Consider the following 15,208-nt stretch of genomic DNA (forward strand, 5'->3'; position numbering starts at 1 on the left):
AAGTTTATATTTCAGAATTATTGGTTTCAAGGAGTCTAAGTCAGAAAAATCAAAGGATGCTATTAAAAACTTCAAAGGAAGTTTTATCACCTTCAGTTTCTGTCATAGTGCTTTACATATTTTTGGAGGGACTGCCTTATAATTTCATTGTGATGAAGAATTTCCAATGAGGAAACTCCTATCAACAGAAATCAGCACCTGTTTTGTGATTTAAAGAGTCTCCTGGGGCACTGAGAGGTTAATTAACTTGCCCAGAATCACACAGCCAGCATGTGTGAGAGATAAGACTTTAACTCATGTATTCTTGACTCTGAGATCACTCTCTATCCACTAGGACCACTCTGCCTCTTAGAAAGCTTTTTATAATTTTTTGTTTCACTGAATTGAATTTATTACAAAAGGAATAATGGTTTTATCATTGTAAACAGATCCTAGATTCAATGAGAATGCCAGGATAATTCCAGGCAATGTAAGACAAACATCCTTCCAATTTTATTTTTAAAAAATAAAGGGGAAAATTCAATTAGCTGGGGAATTGGTGTGATATAAAATTTAAAGATATCAATAAAAACTTTTAAGTGGTGTTTTAAGACCTAATGACTTAAGAAATTAATTGGGATTGTAGGTGTACAGCCAGAAGGGACCTTAGATGTAATATAGACCAACCCCCTGTAGTTCATCTCCAAAAAACACCATAAAGCAATGGATATCATAAAGAAGAAGAAATAATGTGGATGAAAGAAACAATAATCATAGTGAAATGAAGTTGTAACATTGTTACCCAGAAGTTTTGCTAAGCGATGACCACTCAGTCCTGCCTCATCATTCCCTCCAAAAAACCAAGCTTAATATATTTCACGGGCAATTTTAAAAACTATACAGTTCCCTGATAAGTTTTAAATTGCATTCTTGACTATACTCTCTGCAGCCTCAAACTCTGAAGATGAAAAAATAATACAGAGACCAAGCCAAACAATAACACAGTAGAAGTACCACCATGCAGGGATTGCCACTATAGTGACAATTATCCCATGATCTGGTGCACAGCTTCTGGAGTGAAAGGTCTATTATGAATTCCCCTAGCAGCTTATCAAATAGCCACTATCCTGGGAATGTGCTTTTTGCTATGTTTATGATCCTTGACCCTTTGGCAAATTTCAAGTGTAGGTCAGTTCAGTGCAGCAGAACTATTCTAATCATATCTACAGAAAAGCCAAGAGGCTTACAAAACAGGGGAATAAAGAAGCACAGATAATGACCCAAGCAAAACATTCCAACACCCCCTTTCAATCTCCCCATCTACTAAAGTCAGCTTTGACATGATGAATATACTATCAGTTCTTTCCATCTAGTAGACTTTCCTATTATTACCTCCAATTCTTCCCCCAAGGGCAATACAACTCTAATATAGCTTCCTCTTCCCACCTATACCCACTGGTTCCAATCTGGTTCTCCATTTCATCTCATCTATAGAAATTTATAAAATGGCCTGTGGTTTCCACTTTGTACAAGAAAAATAGTATAGGCTGGTGGAGTCAAGATGGTGGCATAGAAGCAGGGACCAACTAGAGCTCTCCCCCTCAAACCCTCCAAAAACTCTGTAAAAAATTACTCTAAAATTCTAGAGCAGCAGAAGCCACAAAAGTACAGACTGAAGAAAATTTCCAGCCCAAGACAATCTGGAAGATCAACAGGAAGTGCAGTTTGCCAGCCACCAACAAAGCTGGAACAGGCCTTAGGAGACTTAATTGCTTGTGGCTGCTGTGGTTTTCAGACTTTTCAATCCATAAATGCCAAAGACAGCTTCAAAGGTCAGTGGGAAGGGTCTCTCACCTGGCTGAGAGGGGATCATGCTCTAGCTCCAACCCCAGCCCTTGATCTATTTTCCAGATCAGTTGTTTTACAATGAAATATTTCACATTGTCTGCTATTTTTTCATTCTTTTGATTTTGTTTTATAATTTCTTGATTTTTTTCACAGTCATTAACTTCCATCTGGTCCCTTCTAATCTTTAAAGAATTATTTTCTTCACTGAGCTTTTGAACCTTCCTTTCCACCTGGCCAATTCTGCTTTTTAAGGCATTCTTCTCCTCATTGGCATTTTGGATCTCTTTTTCCATTTGAGTTAGTATAATTTTAAAACTGTTGTTTTCTTCAGCATTTTTGGGGGTCTCCTTTAACAAGCTGTATACTTATTTTTCATGATTTTCTTGCATTACTCTCATTTATCTTCCCAATTTTTGCTCTACTTCTCTTACTTGATTTTCAAAATCCTCTTTGAGCTCACTGAAGAAAAGAATTCCTTAAAGATTAGAATGGAGCATATAGAAGCTAATGACTTTATGAAAAATCAAGAGATTATAAAACCAAACCAAAGGAATGAAAAAATAGGAGACAGTATGAAATACCTCATTGGAAAATTAACCGACCTGTAAATTAGATCCAGGGGACATATATTTAAAATTATTGGACTACCTGAAAGCCATGATTAGAAGAAAGAGTTTAGATACCATCTTTCAAGAAATTATCAAGGAAAACTACCCAGATATTCTAGAACCAGAAGGTAAAATAGAAATGAAAACTCCTAGGAATATTGCAGCCAAATTCGAGAGTTCCCGGGTCAAGGAGAAAATATTACAAGCAGTCAAAAAGAAACAATTCAAGGATTGTGGAAACACAATCAGGATAACACAACATTTAGCAGCTTCTATACTAAAGGATCAAAAGACTTAGAATACAATATTCAGAGGTCAGAAGAGCTAGGATTAAAACCAAGAATCACCTACCTAGCAAAATTGAGTATCATACTTCAGGGGGGAAAACATGGAACTTCAGTGAAATAGGGGACTTCCAAGCATTCTTGTTGAAAAGACCAGAATTGAATAGAAAACTTGACTTTCGAATACAAGAATCAAGAGAAGCATGAAAAGGTAAACAGGGAAGAGAAACCATAAGAGTCATTAAATTTGAACTGTTCACTTTCCTACATTGAAAGATGATATTTGTAATTCATGAAATATTTCTCAGTATTAGGATAGCTGGAGGGAATATGTGTGTGTGTGTGTGTGTGTGTGTGTGTGTGTATGTATACCTATACATACACACAAACAAATATATATGCTACATATGTATTGTGTATGTGTTTCTGTGTGTATATATATATATATACATATATATGTGTATATATATATATGTGTATATATATATATATATATATATATATATATATATATATATATATATATATATATATATATATATGGACAGAGACAGAGGGCACAGGGTGAGCTGAATATGAAAGGATGATGTGTAAAAAAGAAAATTAAATGTTGAGAGAAATGTACTAGGAGAAAGAGATAGGGAGAGGTAGAAGGTAATAAATCATTTCACATAAAAGAGGCAAGAAAGAGCTTTTACAATGGAAGGGAAGATAAGAGGAAATAAGTGAGCCTCTTTTCATCATATTTGGCTTAAGGAGGGAATAATACACATACTCAATTGAGTATGGAACTTTATCTTACCCCCACAGGATAGCAGATAGAGGATAAAAGAGGGAGATAATAGAAGGGATGAAAGATTGGGGGAAGGGATAATTGGATAAACGGAAGGAAACATTTTGGTAGTGGAACAAGTCAAAGGAGAAAATAGGATAAATGGAGGGTGGGATGGGATAGAGGAAAATATTTCACAACATGACTGTTTTGGAAGTGTTTTGCATAACTACACATGTGTAACCTATAAGGAATTTCTTGCCTTCTCAGTGCGGGTGGATGGGGATGGGGGAACGGAGAGAATGCAGAAATAAAAGCTTTAAAAATAAATGTTAAAAAAATTTTTCACATGCAAAGATAGGCAATGAGACATAGAAATCCATTTTGCCCTACAGGAAAATAGAAGGGAAGGGTTAAAGGGGGGGGCAGTGAGAGAATGAAAGTTAGATTGGAGGAAAGGGTAATCAGAATACATGCTCTCCTGTGGCATGGGAAGAGGGGAGACAGGGAGAAAATTTGAAATTCAAAATTTTGTGGAAGTGAATGTTTAAAACTGAAAATAAGTTTGTTTTTTTTTTAAAGTCATATATGAGATACAGTACTTTATGAATCCTTAGACATGTCCTGCAATTAGCAGGGTGCTTGGAGGATTAGAATCTTATCTCTGCTTCAGAGGATATAAGCTTGGGCAACTTATAAATTTTCTAAACGTCAATTTAATCAATTACAAAATGAAGACAATAAGAAAGCATTTTTCAAAGTTTTAATAACTATATAAATGTGTACAAATTATATAAATATTCACATATGATATAAATGTAAAGTACTCCTTTATCCATGAGGTCTTACAGTGATGCAGTGAGCATGAGATATAAATATAGGGTTTAATGAACCCCTTAGAGGTCTCTAACAATGTGTGAAGTTGATGTGCTATAATGGAAAGAGTTCTCAATCTGTTGCTTACTGTTATCAATAAGCAGGTCATGTAATTGACAGAGCACTAGACTTGGAATCAGGAAGACTTGAGTTCAATTCTGCCTCAGACATTTTCTATCTAAAGAACCCCAGACAAGTCACTTGTAACCTCTGTGAGCCTCAACTTCCTCATCTATAAAATTGTGAAAACAGGTAGTTTGAATAGGTTCAAATGAAATTGGTTGTTACCAATGTTAATAAATGTTATTATTATTAATATTGAAGTGGACTCAGGCAAGGGTCTGCCTTCGTTTTCTCATTGGTAAAATGAGTTGGACCAGATAATTTCTGATTCATTCAACTTCTAAGTCTACTGTTAAGACACTATAGACTTTCAATAATTTTGGCTTCTTAAGCTTGGAAGTTTTGCTGGGATCCTCTCCCTGACAGAACGAATCTCTTTTGAAATTCTTTTGAAGGTTCAAAGGAATATTTCTTAAGAGCTAGTCATAAGTAGCATATAATACCCACAGTCACTCTTAAGTAATTGCAGCAAAGGAAAAGTCTAAGTGCCTTTCATGGAAGTCATAAGAGCTAAGGACTATAGTTTGTTTTTTTAATTCAAGTAAAGAAAGTTATCACCTAGCCCTCAGAGTTTAAAAATAACCTTATATTAGCCAACAAGGAAATGGTAGTTACTAGATTCTAGTAAATTAAATCTAGTAATTCTAAAATCTCGGCCATGTCCAGTCCCAATTCAATGGGCTGGATGAAATTATACCATTTTTAAAAGGAAAGGGTAGTAATTAAAAGTTGAATTAGACACAACTTGATGGATGGTTTTCATTTTGATACATTATTAGTTAGGTGCACACCTAGTATGAAGGGGTATGACTACTACAGGTGTCTATCTCTAAAGGTCATTACTTGTCCTTTCATGTGGAGAAGAAAGGACAGGTGTTTGGGAAGATTTTGTAATTCAAGACCAGGACTTTCCATCACAACTTCCTGTTCTTATACCAGCCCTGGAAAGTAGATGCTATTATAATATCTGTTTTTATAGATGAAAAAACTATTACAAATAAAAATTAAGCAATTTGCCCTGGATCTGAAGCAAGATTTGAACTCAGGTCTTCCTGACTCCCACTTCCAGTGCTCTATCCATTGGAACATAATATTTGCTCAATAATGTCTGCAGAATAAATTCCCATCAATCACCTTCCCCACACCTCCACCATTCAGGAATATCTGTTACAGGGAAGAAGTCCAGGAAAGTTCCTTTAATAAGGTACTAGGTTGAAAATGATGTGGGATCATTAACAGCATGGAAAAATGAAATGAACTATTGGGAGACTGGAGTTCCATTGAGATAAGCTATTAAAATGTTCCCTAGTCTTTTCTCATGCAATATCAAAATTGCCACACACACACACACACACACACACATACACACACACACACACACACACACACACACACACACACTCCCTCCATCTAATGTTCAATGAATACTTATTATATATTGTAAAAGCAAGGACCCCGACATCACAGGAGGGTCTACTATGACAAGTTCTTTGATCTTTTTCTAAAAAGAAAGGCAACTTTTGAGGGATCAACAATCACTTTAATCAAGCACATGTACCATTTACTTAGTTCAGGGAAAAAAGTCAGCACCCTGAACATCAAAGAAAATAAAGAAAAATCAAAATCAACAAACAGTACTTCTAGCTGCCTGACATAAGCAATACACAGATCAACAGACAGATAACTGTCTGACCATACATAGTTACCAGAGAGAGAAGCACTAATATCTAGGTTTTCAAAGGGGTTGGGGGGCTCCTTAGCAGCTGCCCAGAGTCTGGTCAAACAAAACACTTCCAATTCGTAAGCCCCAAAATAAAACCTTACCTCAGAGTATTTATACATTTTTCAGAACCAGAAGGCATCACAACCCTTGAGAATCAGTGCCTCATTAACCAAAGGTATGGGCCTTCCTACAAATCTTCCCAGGCCCATTAATGGGTAGGGAAGAACTTCGTTAATCACATCATTCAATCAGAGGCACTTGATTACACTAAAACAAAAACAGTAAAAGATCCTACTTTGCTTGCCATTATACTCCACCCTTAAAATCTAAATGGCCATGGATCCTGGAACAAATAGAGTCATACTTTGCTCTCCCAAATCCAGGTGATTTAGGCAGGTCACATGGGTCTCTTAATGGATGGGAAAGATCTTCCATTAAGAAGCAAAATTATATTAACCATAAGCAAAAATGCATTATCAGTACAAATACCTATTACATGCATGTTCCAATTCCAAGGCACTGGAGAGAAAAAAAAGGGGAAAAAAAGTGCAAGATAGCTTCTTTCCTCAAGGAGTTTATATTCTATTGAAGGTATATATAATTGTATATAGGGTAAATGAAGACTAGGAACTTTGAGGGAGGAGATAGCATCAATTAGAGGATCAGTAAAATCTTCCATGGAGGAGGTGGTATGTAAGTTGAGCCTTGAAGGAATCTAAGAGTTCTATTGGTGAGCAAGGAGTATATTCCAGGGATGCATAACATCCCATACAAAGGCACAGAATGCAAAGTTAAAAGAAAAAGAAGTAAATAGTTTAGCTGAAAAGTAAAGTACGTTGAGGAGAAAGATGTATTTGAAGTGCCTCTCAGTCGTTTAATCAACAAACATTTATTAAGTGCCTACTGTGTACTAGGTGCTGGGGATACAAATGCAGTGAAAGAAGATGTACTCTCAAAGAGTGTCTGCTATGTGTATAACTCCTGTTTCCAATGACTCTCTCTCAGAGTCTGTATATACTGTATTTTTAAGAGTCAAATGGGATGTTGAAGGGAAAACCAGTTATTGCTAGCAGTTTTTCTAGAAAGAGTTGAAAAATATCTCACTTTGAAGTGCTTGTCCCTATGGAGTCAGAGAAAAACTGTGTCTTTTTGACTTCTCATCTAGAGGAATCTATGACATAAGCTGTAGAAAGGAACTATTAAAAGTGTTGACTTGAGAAAGTTGAAAAGATGCTTCCTCTTCTTGAAGAAGAGAAGCTATCAAAGACAGAAAGGAGAGAGAGATTTTCTAATGAAGTTGTTTTCATCTTTATCTTGTGAAGGTTTTTGATAATAAAAAAAAGAACACCTTTACTTGGTATCTTGAAAGAAAGTCCAATAGTTTGGGATGGTATTTCACAAGTGAAAAGTCATCATGATGTTATGTTATAGTAAAGGTTTGAAGTAGCTCTGACTATGTTCTTTGCACAATACAAATCTTGTAAATATGTCTATTTATTATTTTGTTTATTCATAAGTCATATATTCAGTAAACATTTCCATTCATCTTGATTAATTTTTAAAATTCAGTTAATTTTCAGTCATATTCAGGAAATAAACAGATTTAATTATAAAAGATTAAATAATTTACTGTATAGAAAAAAATAATAGTAATTATCATTGGGAAATGAGATTTTCCCATGTTCAAAGTCTATGTCAAACACTGGGAATACAAATTTTAAAAAAAAATAGTTCTTGCCTTTAAGGAGCTTATCATACAATAGGAAAAACAAGGTTTCTAAACGTGATACAAGGGGGTGAAGGCGGGGGGATGTGATAAGTACAAAGATCCAGAGAAAGTGCTATGAGAAAGCTGAAGAAGACTTTTGCTAGTATGATTAAATGGCAGCTTAAAATGGTTGTCTGAGCAGAGGCAGGCAGCCTAGCTCTCAAGTAGCTACTCCAAACAAAAAGCTAAAAATTGTAATAGATTGCAGAATGATCAAGAAATCAGATTAGAAACAATGATGATTTCGTGTACCCCACGAATGCACAAAAATGCAGCCCAAGCCCACAGACATGATACAGAGCCTAGAGGTAACTCCATGGCCATCATTTGCTGTTCTCACTTGGCATGACCAGAGGCAAGGCTTTGCATACAGAGGGAGTGAGAATAGAAAGCTACTCTAAAAGATCCCATGATTAGTCAGAAAACCAGCAATGGAAACTTTGGAACTGAGGAAAGCAGCAGAAGAGAGAGTAAGACTGACAACTTTACAACTCTGCTTCACTTAAATGCAATTTAATTAATTTTAATTTTAATGAATGCAAACTCATGTTAATACATTACCCCATGATGTCATTGGTCCTTTATGAAAGTGAAAGACAAATGAAAACACCTGATCAAAACTTCTCTGAGTGAGGACAGCCTCAGACTGAGGTACTTCGTATTCTGTCCTGAAACACCATAGAGGATCCTGAAATTCAGCACTCAACTCAGAAAATAACATGCTATATTTATTATTACCAATAATAATAGTTTACATTGAAATAGCACTTACTATGTGCTAGGCACTATGCTAAGTGCTTCAAAATTATTATCTCATTTGATCCTCACAAAAACCTTTGAAGATAGGTACTATATTATTATTTTGTTATTCTACTTGTGATTTTTCTCTACTTTCCAGGCAAATACCACTTTGTAAGACCTAATAGATATTGATTAGTCAAACTGAACTGGGATGCCAATCACTGTAGGTTAACATTGGTGGGAACCCCACTGGAATGAGTGTTCCATCTTATAGCATTTAAGAAGGTTACCCTCAGTATCTCAAGCATACTCTAGAAGCCTGGTTTAGTCAGCCTGCATCTGAGAGTTGAGGTTAGAGTCTCACTACATATATGTTTAATCTTCTTGTCTGTTTTTCTTTACATATTAAATTGTTTATGTTTGTTGATGATTAAGTTCATTTAAAAAAGACTTTTCTTTCAATAATAAGAATCAAAGGTGATTCTGAGATAAAGGAGAAAACTCAGGGAAAATGGATAGATGATAGTGCCATAAGAAATCAGCAAATTAGGAGGAGAAGGTCATGTTTTAGGGAAAATTATTACCAATTTCACTTTTAGACGTATTGAATTTGAGATAGCAATAAGTCACCTATGTAGAGGCATCTGGCAGAATTGAAGATATAGAACTAATTCAGAAAAGAGAACAGAATCAGATATAAAAATTCAATTGTCATCTTTAGAAAGGTGATATTTGAAACTACGGTAGTAAATAAGATTACTGAAACTATGTACAGAATAGAAAAACTCTACCTTTCCTACAAAAGTCAAGTAAACGTTGTCTCCTTTGTAAAGTCTTTCCTGACCTTCCGAATAGAAAGTGATCGCTCCTTCCTCTGAACTTCCTGACAATTTGTTTGTATGTCTCACGCAGTTATTATATTCAAGTTTTATTACATTTATTTATGGATGTGTCTTATCTTCCCTATTACATTATAAGCTCCATGAAAACAAGGACCACATCTACTTTTTAAATTGAATATTAAATTAAATTGACATAATTCAACCCATGGTGTACTTGAAGATAAAAATGATTTGGTTATTACAGGATTTGACTACTTATGAGAACCCAGTGGTAAAGACTATGGCAACTGAGTCAGACACTATTAACTCCCCTTCCATAAACTTTGGAGCCAAACAAGGCACAACTTCAACCTCATTACCAAGATTATAAGAATTTTTGTACTAAAGGGGCCACAAAAAACCGTTAAGAAATCAATGAAAAATTTAAGGCAATAGTTTATGTGAGAAAACTCCAATCACCAAAAAAAAAAAAAAAAAGGCAATCAAATCTTAAATCACTTTTGTTTTAAAAAATGAAATAAAGTAAAAAGATATTATAATGATGAAAGGAGGTGAGACAAACAGGTGATGTTGAGAGTGATACCATCTCTCCCGCATGAGAAAATTAAGGAATTAGTCTATTAGTCTAAGTGCATGTTAAAACTTTGAAACTGTTCTTTATACCACTTTCATAAAATGTTAAAGACTCTGGGTCAGACAGTCTTCACCATTTTTCTGTCATAGACCTGTTTGGAAATCTGATGAAACCTATGGAGCCCTCTTAGGGTTTTTTAAGTCAGTAAAAAATTTTTAAAACCATACAGTTTTAAAGGAAGCCAATCATGTTGAATATAATTAATCTATAGTATTTATATATAAATACATAAAGTAAGTTCATTGACCTAGGTTAAGAACTTCTGCAGAGATACCTAGATAAGGCTTAGCAAGTGGGAAAGACTTTCCCCATCACTCACTTCTTAAAAAGAAATTGATCAAGGTTTTGAACTTGGCATTTTAGTCAGCAATTAATAAATCTTTATTCTTTGATTGATTAGATTTGAACCAAAAACCTGATGTAGACCACAAGTATATGTATAAAAGAAAAAAAGAGCAGAAAAAGCAAAGCAATGTTGACAGTGTTTTTGATGCTAATAAAAGGTTTTTCTCCATGAGCTTTCAAGTCAACTTCTTTCTTTGTTTCTATGAAGGATGCATTTAAAACCACCTTGGAGAAAAGAGTAGTCAAGTAAAGAAAAATGTCATGAAATATTTCATGGTGAGTTAATTTAGATATCTCACCAGATTCTAAAGCCAGAATATCCTGGTAAAGTTGATGTAAAGCACAAAATAGAGCTTACCTCTGAAATTGTATAAAGTTGAATTATTTAAATAGACAGACAGATAGACATATACAGTATATGTATATATACACGTATATACCCACAGATACATATACATATGTATGTACACATACATACACTGATATATGTGTGGAAATGTGTGCGTGCGTGTGTGTGTGTGTGTGTGTGTGTGTGTGTGTAATACTAGGACCTGTATGATGAATAAGGCATTAATGCTAACAAGTGGGAAGCAGAAAAAATCAAAGATGAAAAGTTAACCAGTATAAAGAAGTGATCACAAAAAGGAGGCCAAAAGAGCTTAGAAACTTCCATAGCCAACAATCACTTTAACTCTTTGCCTAGCAAATGGAAACAGCAAGAATACACAAACTTATTTGTAAAATATTATGAAGGAGGATGGTGGAAGATCATGAGCAATGCTGTCCTCTAAAAGGATAAAAAACCACAAAAGAAAAAAGAATTTGTAGAAATTTTTGCACGAGGCTTAAATGAACCACACTATCCCAAAGGCATTTAGAGGTGAAACTAGTAAGAAGACAATCACTAGATCTAAAAAGGAATAAATCTGTTAATATTTTTACAGTAATCTATTTTAATTATTGGTGACTGAAGAACTTCCTCATTGTCTTGAGAAAAATGTCAGTCTCTGAAGTGCTATATGAAAGAACAGAAATGGCATTTAGAAAGACTAAGCCTGAAAGAACAAGTAGGCTAAACTGAAATTATACCAAGAAAATCTTTCCTGGAAACAAAACTATCTTGAAAGCATTGAGGAATTATTTTTTAAAGTATCTCAGGGAGAAGATAAAATAAATACATGATAAATTAAATAATAAATTTAAGAAATGAATAAAAATTAAAATTAAATTTATTTATCTCACTTTCAGGTGATATACCTATTTATTAAATTAAAAAATAAATAATAAATGAATGAATAGAAGAATGGAAAAATCATGGACAATGTTAATACCCTAAAAAGAATATGAACAACTACCAAGCCAGATGTCTGTTTTCTTATCTTCATTAATTCTGTATGAGAATGGTGTACATCTATATCAAAGCTATCCTCGATGTACATGAGGGGGCAAAGAAGCCTTTATAAATGTTTATATTGTTGTTCAGTCATTTTCAGTCATGTCCTTCACAATCTCTTTTTCGATTTTTTTATCAGAGATACTAGAGTGGTTTGCCACTTCCTTCTCCAGTTCATTTTACAGATGAGCAAGCTGAGGCAAACAGGGTTAAGCGACTTGCCCGGGATCATACAGCTAGTAAATGTCAAAGGCCACATCGGAACTCAAGAAGATGAGTCTTACTGGCTCCAAGTCTGGTATTCCATCCACTACGCCACTTAGCTACCCCTAAATGTTTAAATATAGCAGACTAAATCTTTGCAGGCACACAATTGTCTAAAAAGTATAAAGAAGACAAAATTAAATGTTTTTATTGTATATTGATTATGACAAGAAGGAAGGAAAAAAGGAAGGAAGGAAGGAAGGAAGGAAGGAAGGAAGGAAGGAAGGAAGGAAGGAAGGAAGGAAGGAAGGAAGGAAGGAAGGAAGGGAAGGAGGGAGGGAGGGAGGGGAAGAATTCTACCTTAGAGCCAAATCCAATCTTAATGGTTCGCTTCCAACAAGGACTATCTTTTGTGCCTTTATTAGAATCAAATAAAATCCCTGACCAATGGAACTGCAAAGAAAATGAGCATGTGATTTTTTTTAAATTTTAAGTGAGATTACAACGTGGGATATTAAATCAAGTTTAGTCTGAGGCTAGCTAAATATAATGGGCTAAGTAAAATAATATTCAATCACTCACCAATCAAGAAAGATCAGCCTCCAGGTAGGAGTTCGTTCCTAAGGTGAGTAGAATAACTTCCCCAGGATTGGGGGAAGGGAGGTTTGGGGAATTCCAGTGTAGAGAATATTGTTCCAGATGGAGCGATTTCCCAGATTATGCCATAACTTTGGACACCAAGTCTATTAAGTTTGTTGCTAGCTACATATGTCTAAGACAGACACTGTATTTGAACTATGAGCTGAGCCCAGAGCTGAAAAGGAGAAAGAAAATCTATTGAACTTTATTTGGGAAATCATATGATGTTTTCAGTGTTCCCAAGGTGCTCCATGATACAAAAACCCAAGGAGTCAACGTGAATGTTCTCATAATTATGAATCTTGAAATGCTATAATCGCTAAGAAATTAAAGAATACTATAGGCACTTAATAAATATTGACTAAATGGTAATTTATTATTATATATCATCATATATTAGATATGATTATTATATATTATTATTAAAGGGTATTTAGCAATTAAGTGGCCCAGTGGATAGAGCACGAGGTCTGGAGTCAGGATTACCTGAGTTCAAATCTGACCTCAGACACTTACTAGCTTTGTGACCCTGGACAAGTCAGCTAACCTCTGTTTGCCTTAATCCACTAGAAGAGGAAATGGCAAATCACTCCAGCATCCTTGTCAAGAAAATCTCATGGACAGTATGGTCCACGGGGTCATGAAGCATTATGGGGTCATGAAGCATTGGGCGTGACTAAACAACTGAGCAACAACATTTATTTAGATTTCTTCTGTGCCAGGTATTACGCTGAGCACTACCTGAAGGAAGGAATTAGTTTATTGAGTACCTACTAAGTACAAGGTCGCACGATGAGTGCCAGTAATAGAAAAGGCAAAAATTAAATAACCTCGTTCTCAAGGGGTTTCTGTTATCTTCATCCATAGTCTACTCGTAGCTGAATATCTCATCCAGCTAATATTAAACTTAAAAAGTGCACAGAAGGAATGTTTAAGCAACTCTTTCAAAATGTTAACAGACCTGGTTTGAAAGACCTTAAACATAGGCATTACCTTGGCTATCACTCTGGCCAGCCGCCTCCGTTCAAGCCATCCCCTAACCACGCCCTGAATCAAGATGATCGCTTTCAGGATCTTTCTGCTCATTTTGTCTTTGCGCTTTCCAAGCTGATGTTGAAAGGCATGATAGATGTCAAAGTGTGGCCCAATTCTCTCGACCTCAGCATTATAGCCAAGAGATCTAGTCCTAGAAATAAAAATGGAAAGGTTTTGGTTTCTTTTCTTTTTCAGGTAAGTATCTAAGTATACTTACATAAGTATATAACAATAGACAAACGACGGAGCACTGGGGTCTGAAGTCAGGAAGACCTAACTTCAAATGCAGTCTCAGACATTCACTTAGCTATGTGACCCAGGGCAAGTCACTCTAACCTCTCTGCCTCAGTCTCTAATCTGGGAAATGAAGATAACCCCTACCTCCCAGGGTTGTTGTGAGGCTCCAAGGAGATAATATTTGTAAAGCACTTAGCACATTGCCTGAAACGTAGCAAGTACTATATACATTTATTATCATTATTACTATTACATTAAAATCTATGTATATAAATAAGTTTTAGTGATTTAAAATTATGGGTATAATGGACATAGCAATATTGCCTGTTATCCATTTAAGTCTTCTATAAAAGAAATGTGTAATTAATTATTCTGGCATTCAATGAGACTTTTTTTTCTTCTTCATTTACTTCTACCCTGAAGGTAGATTCTGCAGATCCTTAGATATATCAGGAAGAAGGCTAGACAGTCTCATTGTCCAAAAGAAGACGAATGTTAAGTCCACAAACAAAATCAATGTAGTTAAAATAAGAAAGGAAATAACTAACTGCAAGGGGAGGGCGGGACCTCTGCAGCAAATTTATCTGATAAAGGTCTGATATTCAAGGGGTAGGAATATGAATTTTACTTTCATTATTTCAGGGGACACCCAGATGAGAATACTCCTTATACCAATGCAGAGAGGCACCTTCTCTGTTTGAGTTATCTAGAGCTCTGACAGGTTAAACAATTACCTATATGTAACATATATGTATGTGTGTGCAGTAAAAGTATATGTGTGTATGTGGAATTGATAAAATATGTAAGAATCAGAGCTTTTATTCATTAGATAAATGGTCAAAGGGATGTGAACAGATGGGTCACAAAAGAAAAAGGCAGGCTGTCAATTACCATAAGGAGAAATGTTCCAAATGACACACACACACACACACACCCTACATATATGGTGAAGATGGGTAAGGTACCCATCCTCATATTATTTCTAAATATTTATTTATATTATATCAAAATATATAAACATATAAAATATAAAATTATGAAATAAATATTTAGAAGTAATATGAGGACGGTACCTCACACTCATCCACTTGGGAAAGATAACCCAAAACAAGGGAAACTAGCAATTGTTAGAAGGGCTATGGAAGGATGGGCACAGT

General features: G+C 35.1%; 1 protein-coding gene across 2 annotated transcripts in view; it reads right to left on the reverse strand.

Annotated features, from left to right (window-relative positions):
* The window catches only part of IQCM (IQ motif containing M), a 522,295-nt gene that overhangs the window by 286,612 nt on the left and 220,475 nt on the right, over window positions 1–15,208 (reverse strand). For both annotated transcript variants that reach the window (XM_072621219.1, XM_072621220.1), the window contains one exon: window positions 13,773–13,965. In XM_072621219.1, the coding sequence (XP_072477320.1) occupies window positions 13,773–13,965 (193 nt within the window). The remainder of the gene's footprint in view (window positions 1–13,772; window positions 13,966–15,208) is intronic.

This window comes from Notamacropus eugenii, chromosome 6 (genome assembly GCF_028372415.1).
Source record: "Notamacropus eugenii isolate mMacEug1 chromosome 6, mMacEug1.pri_v2, whole genome shotgun sequence".
Classification (NCBI taxonomy): Eukaryota; Metazoa; Chordata; class Mammalia; order Diprotodontia; family Macropodidae; genus Notamacropus; species Notamacropus eugenii.